The 6,970-nt window shown below is 42.3% G+C and overlaps 1 protein-coding gene across 3 annotated transcripts in view; it reads left to right on the forward strand.

The window, feature by feature from the left end:
- Positions 1–255: 255 nt before the first annotated feature.
- Mrpl42 (mitochondrial ribosomal protein L42) overlaps positions 256–6,970 on the forward strand; it is a 20,097-nt gene continuing 13,382 nt past the window's right edge. The window contains exons 1-4 of one of the 3 annotated variants that reach the window (XM_026784455.1): positions 258–306; positions 2,137–2,287; positions 5,533–5,596; positions 6,745–6,799. In XM_026784455.1, coding sequence (XP_026640256.1) covers positions 5,533–5,596; positions 6,745–6,799 — 119 coding nt within the window. In that variant the 5' untranslated portion in view covers positions 258–306; positions 2,137–2,287. Of the gene's footprint in view, positions 307–2,133; positions 2,288–5,532; positions 5,597–6,744; positions 6,800–6,970 lie in introns of all 3 variants that reach the window. The other 2 variants (XM_013350316.1, XM_013350317.2) reach the window with 2 other exon arrangements.

Below are 6,970 nucleotides of genomic sequence, written 5' to 3' on the forward strand. Positions count from 1 at the left end.
TGTCTCCCCTGAGAAAACTTAATTCATCCATCATGGGGTAATAGTCTAGTGTCTCTCTTAGTATTAACATAAACTTGTTTTTGCTGTTGTTATTTTAAACACTACCTGCTACTAGAAACGGGAGGGTAGCGATTGTGTTACAACCCAAGAAGCCAGAACAAATGCTGACCATAGGGCCCTCCCCACCTGCGACCAGGGCTACTTTCCCCACAGAAACTACGACTCCCAGAATACCCTGTGGGCCTGTGGCGCGCGCGCTGGACGCCTTCTTTAGGACGCGAATTGAAGCAAGATGGCGGCCCCGCGGTGAGTAGCTGGGTATACAACCGCTGGTTCTCTTCCTTTGGGACAGGCCTAGAAGGCTTGTCCGTAGGCGTTGAGGCTTTTTTTTGTCTGTCGCTGCCCGCAGGGCGAGGCTGCCGGTGTCCAGCAGAAGGGCTGGCGTATGGTTGCGCCTCCTCCGTAGCTCACAACCCGTGTGCTGGTGCGCGTTCGGCTGCACCCTGCTCTTGTGACTCCTGAGACCCGTCCTGGTCCAAGTCTTTCTGTCGGTTCATGGGTCATAGTCCCTGTGCACCAGTTCCTCCAACAGACCCACCAGGGTGTTTGATTTGGAACGGAATTCGGTGCCAAGGGGCTCACCCTCGAGAATCTTTATGCAGCAGTGGTTGGACCTTCTGCCGGGTATATCAGCATCGAGCCGAGGAAACTTGCTGTCCCCCACAAATGTTTTGGTTTTCGACCTGTAATCGGAAGACGTGGGTTTGTGTCCCATGCATGCCACCAGTAATACAGGGGACTACTAAAATAATACATCATTAGACTTCTCTCGGCCTTTGTTCCTATCACCTGCCTGATAGAGCGCAGAATGTAGGGAAAACCACTATAGCGCAAGCCACTATTGCACACCACTATCGCACGCTAGGTGAACTCCAGGTTAGCAATTCGTCCTGTTCTGACAGTGCCAGGAATCAACCGGCAAATAATGAGAGACTGTGCCCTATTCCCTTTGATGCCTACTGAGCTAGGGAAAGGCGTAGATAGCCATTGAGACAAATTGAAAGTAGGGGCACGGTCATTATATACGATTTATTTACAACATTCATAAAAATTGTGATTGTTTCCCTCAATTTACCACGGAATACTTGGTAATTAATTTATTAATTAATTAATGGCTTGCCTCAGATTTTCCAGTTTCTAAGTGAGCTCCGAAGTCTTTGGAAGCAAGTCCTTTAAATTTTCATGGTTTAATATAAATATGCCTTGACATGTCTTTAAATGTTAGGTGACAGTAAGATGAAATGGCGACGAGGGCACTTTATTTAAAACCTGTAAGGTGGTTCCTCTTACACTTTTTTTTTTTTCTTTTTTTTTGGTTTTTCGAGACAGGGTTTCTCTGTGGTTTTGGAGCCTGTCCTGGAACTAGCTCTGTAGACCAGGCTGGTCTCGAACTCACAGAGATCCGCCTGCCTCTGCCTCCCGAGTGCTGGGATTAAAGGCGTGCGCCAACCATTGCCCGGCTCCTCTTACACTTTTCATGGGCCAAAAGATAGGTCTTGTTGAATATTTCATTTCATCAGAAACACTATTACTGAAAGCGATACGGTCTTATCTTATGTGGTACTTGGGAGTTAGTACGCAGACACACTAGTGTTTGAGAAGTATTCTGAGTGAATGGCTTCCTAAGTAATTGCATCTTTACTGACCGCTGAACTGCAACAGACTGCACTGAGTGCTGAGAAGGTTGCAGTCAAGAGGAATGATAGTGGACTTAGTTCTTGGGTTTCCTTTCTTTTTTTATTATTTATTTTATTGGTGTTTTAACCTATATGTATAAATGTGTGAGGGTGCTGGTTCCTGGAGTTACAGACACCTGTGAGCTGCCATGTGGGTGCTGGGAATTGAACCGGGGTCCTCTAGAAGAGCAGTCAGTGCTCTTAACCACTGAGCCATCTCTCCAGCCTGGGTTTCCTTTCTTATAGTTTGATGTCATTGCTCTTTGTCCCGTTGTTGAACTGTGTGGAACTGAAAAGTTGAACAGCCGTGTTTCCAAAGACTAGTGCTAGTTAATAATGCCTATCCTATTGTAGTGTTTACATTCACCTTTACGTGATTTTTTTTTTATCTCTTAAGCAGGGATGAACATCTGTGTGCCTAGAAACAGATGTGAGAAGCGGTTTCTCCTCACCATATCTTTGTTCACGTCACCTCCTAAAGATCATGGCTGCCGTGGTGAAATGGGTGACATCAAGCAGGACTGTCTGGAAACATTTATTTCCAATCCAGAGTAAGTGAAGCTTCTGAAAAAAAATGTTTTAAAAGTTTTATGCCTCTTCAAGTATAGAATATTTAAAATATTTGGTTATTCTACATGCCTGTTGTTTGCAACAATAAAAAGTGACAGGATTTAAATGTCAGTCAAAAGGGGAATGGATAAATTTTGCTACATCTTAACTAAATATCGTAAGGCTGTTACCAACATGAACAGATCACCAGATAGATAGAGAAAAGAACCTGATATATCAGAGAATGATCCTGTTGTGGGCTTAGAAGATGATTTGTGTGTGTGTGTGTGTGTGTGTGTGTGTGTATGTGTGTGTACATACATAAGTGCTGAGTAAAAGATCGAGGGTAATCATTGGCCGTCATTAAACCACAAGCAGGATTTTTTTTAATATTTATTTATTTATTTAGTATACAATGTTCTGTCTGTATGCCTACAGGCCAGAAGAGGGCGCCAGACCTCATTACAGATGGTTTTGAGCCACCATGTGGTTGCTGGGAATTGAACTCAGGACCTTTGGAAGAGCAGGCAATGCTCTTAACCACTGAGCCATCTCTCCAGCCCTTTTTTTTTTTTTTTTTTTTTTTTCGAGACAGGGTTTCTCTGTGGCTTTGGAAGCAGGATTTAGGTGAACTGGTAGAAGGTAACATCCCTTTAGGAGGAACATTTATACTTAGCATATTTTACAGCTGTTACTTTTTTCAGTAGTTCTCAAGATTTGGAAATAAAAAACAAATCCACAGGCCCATCTCTCAGAGACAATCATTTGTTAATACTGTGGGAAGTTTTTTCCCTTATGGATATAACCATTAAACAAATAAATGTGCTTTCTTTCTGAAGATCATCGCAAAAGTGTGTTAATGCTTAATATCAATCTGTTGACACAAATAATAGAATGTAAAAGTCCTGATTCTCACAGCGCTCTGCTTTCATCCCCCTCAACCCCCAGCAATGAATAAGGGCATTGGAGCAACTTAACTCCTTTTTAAAACAGTGTTCAAACTTACTAAATCCCACTTTTCTTTTTTTTCATTAATTAAATATTTTATTTCAAAATAATTTCATAGCAAATTGTGGAATTGTACACCTGTAATCCCAATGGCTTAGGGTCAGTGTCAAAGCAGTACAAGGGGAGTACAAAGCAGTACAAAGCAGTACAGGTGCTAGTTAATGTTTTGTTGTCTTAGGACAGGGCCTCATGTGGCCCTGTGGCTCTGACATGGATTATATGAAAACCACATGCCCAGCTTTGATAATTCTCCTTTTAGTTGGTCTGTTTTTCATGTGTTTTTAGAAATTGCACGTTTGTCTGTGGAATTGGTTCTCTTCTATCATGTGGGTCTCAGAGATGGAACTTAGGTCATCAATCTTGGAAGCAAGTTGAGAGAAAGATCCCTGCTACCTAGACCCCTTTCTCCCTAAGTGATGCCCAGTCCTCAGTCTTCACAGGAGTTAACATGGGACTACTTCTTTGGCCCTCTTTACTGAAATGATGTTTTTACTGTTAGATTGCTCATTACATTTATACTGTGGCCCTAGTCCACATTTGATATCCTCAGGCCCTCTTGTACCCAACAGGAGATTGGAAATGGTTAACTGATTCGAGTTGACTGGGATTGTAAGACTATCCAGTTAACTGTGAGCTAGCTTAAATTGTCCTATTTTTGACATTTTATGTGAAAAAGTAGGATATTGACATTGTTGGCAAAGCAAAACCAACAGTTAGAGAGAAAGTACAAAAAGAGCATCCAGAAAAAGCCCTCCCGCCAGGTGGTGGCAGCCACACCTTTAATACCGGCACTTGGGAGGCAGAGGTAGGCTGATCTCTGTGAGTTCAAGGCCAGCTTGATTAACAGAGCAAGTTTCAGGACAGGCTCCAAAGCTACAGAGAAACCCTGTCTCAAAAAACCAAAAAGAAAAAAGGAAAAGCCCTTCCTTGTGAGGGAACATTAAAAACTCCTGTATGTAATCAGCATCAGATAAGGACTTGGTGTTTTTTAAAGTTTATGAAGCTGTTTGATCTCATGATAACTTAGGGGCAGAAAAAGATAGCAGAGACTATATGAGTAAGGTCGTATGAACACTGCGTGCACCATGACCACCCAGCTTCAGAACTTTTACCATATGAGCTGCCTCTGAATTTTTCCTTTGTATTTAGAGGAATATCCTTATTTGAACATTAAAAAACTTTTTGCAGATTAAAAAAAGTGCATAGCTTGCCTGGCCTTTATCCTAGCACTTGGGAGGAAGAGACAGGCAGATCTCTGTAAGCTCAAGGCTGGTCTGGTCTACAGAGCAAGTTCCAGGATGGCCAGGGCTACACAGAGAAACCCCGTTTGAAAAAGAACAACAACTAAGAGAACAAAACACAGCTATTGCGTCTGAAAATGTAGTTACTCTTTGAAGTGTGAGCATTTTAAGACAAGGTAATTTTGAACAAATTATTTGTATTTCATCACTTAAACAGTCTTTATAAACCATGCTCCTTAGAATGCCCAAATACTTTATGTTCTTTTTTGGAAAGTTTGGACTATCCAAATGTTTTATCCCTGGTCTGAGCTATTCCTCGTCTGTAGGGAACATTGTATTCCCCTCTTAGCACCACCTCATTTCTTCATCCTCAGGGCAGCGGAGACAGCTGCACTAGAAAGGCCTTCTGGAATGTGCAAGCTCGCCTTTCCCCCAGAGCTTACCCAGCTTGACGGACAGACCCTGTGTACTGAAGATTCTTGTCCATCTCCCTGAGCAGACCTGCTCATTACTTATGTGAAGCAGAAATGGTCATACGTGTTGAGTCCCTAGCACGAGCACAAGCCTGTTTTATAGCCAGCAGCAGACATTGTTGTCACACCCAGCATGGCAGTGCACGCCTTTCATCCCAGCACGCGGAGGCAGAGGCCGGTGGGTCTCTGATTGAGGACAGCCCGGTCTACAAAGACCGTTCCAGGGTAAATTGAAGACTATATAGAGACTTTGTTTTGAAAATAACCAAAAAATAAAAAGAAAATATAAAGCATTTAAGCCAGATGTGGTGGCACATGCCTTTAATCCTAGCACTAGGGAGGCAGAGGCAGGCTGATTTCTAACCTCAAGGGCATCCTGGTCAGAGAACAGAGTGAGTTCCAGGACACTCAGGGCTGCATAGTGAGATCCTGTCTCAATAAACAGCAACAAAAAGAAACAAATATTGGTTAATGTTTAAATTTGCTTTTATGCTGAACTGAACTATTTTACTGTGGTTTTCGCAGATGGAACCTTATCTAGTGTTTGTCGAAAGTCTACCTGCTCTTCTCTTCCCGATGACTACAACTGGTATGTGTCACATCTGCATCTAAAATGATTTCGTGTTTGCTCTCCTGATCAGTCTTTCTTTAAGTTTGTTTTTAAGATTGTGTCTTGTGTATATGGATTAAATGTGTATAAACATTCTACATTTAGATCAAGTCTGTTGCTATTGTTTTGCAGTAAAGGCTCACATTTGTTAGAACAGACTTGCTTTTCTGCAGCAGGCTTTAACTTTTTGTAAAAGCTAATTTGTTTTTATAATTTTATGTTAGGGCTTATATCTATTAGATTAGGTATTTATCTGTGTTTTGTTTGGCACTGAATAATTCCAAATTGCACTATTGAATGCAGCACCGCTTGTGTGGTGTTTATCCAACTTAGTCATTATTCTGAGAACTAGAATAGCATATAATGTGGTTTCGTGTTTTTGTTTTGTTTTGCTTTTTTGAGCAGAATGGATGTGCAAAAAATGGAATTTATTTTCTTAAGTTATGTGTGTTTTATCGCAAGTTTTAGTAAATAAAAATAAACAAACAAAAAACAGCCCAGGCTAGGCTCAGACTCACCAAATGGCTAAGTCTGGCCTTGGATTCCTGATCCTCTTCTTAGTGCTTAGATATGTGCCGCCATGCCAAGGAATTTTACATTTTTTTAAAAATTTATTGTGTGGATGAGTGCTTTGTCTGCATGTATGTATGTGTTCCTGGTGTCTGAGGTGGTCAGAAGAGGGCATCAGATCTGGAACTGGAGCTACTGACTTGTGGGCCTGGGAACTGAACCAGGGTCCTTTGCAAGACCAACAAGCCTTTTCTACAGCCATACTTTCTGATACTGGTTCTAACTGTACATTTGATGAGTACTAAGTTAAGTAGCTAGTGATGAATAAGACTGGGTTATGTTTCTTTGAACCTGAACAGATTGAGTGATGTCAGTGTGTATATTATGCAAAACCCCCTAAAGCCAGCTGTCGTGGTCATCCTGGCACATTGGAAAGCTAAAGCAAAAGGGTCATGAGTTCAAGGCCAGCCTGGACTGTCTAGTGAGACATTGGCTCAAAAAGGAGTGATGGTGGTGGAAAGATGCTGGCTCAGTGGTTAAAAGCGCTGCTCTTGCAGAAGACCTGGGTTTGGTTCCCTGCACCCACGTGATGACTTGTAACTCGTTCATATCTCCAGTTCCAGGGAATCTGATAGTCTCGTCTGACCTCCGAGGACACCAGGAACACACATGGTGTGCATACATACATGCAGGCAAGACATTCAGACACTTAAAATGAATCTTTAAAATGGTATTAAAAACTTGTTTGGGCCGGGCGGCGGTGGCGCACGCCTTTAATCCCAGCACTCGGGAGGCAGAGGCAGGCGGATCTCTGTGAGTTCGAGACCAGCCTGGTCTACAAGA

This window comes from Microtus ochrogaster, chromosome 24, assembly GCF_000317375.1.
Source record: "Microtus ochrogaster isolate Prairie Vole_2 chromosome 24, MicOch1.0, whole genome shotgun sequence".
Taxonomy (NCBI): domain Eukaryota; kingdom Metazoa; phylum Chordata; class Mammalia; order Rodentia; family Cricetidae; genus Microtus; species Microtus ochrogaster.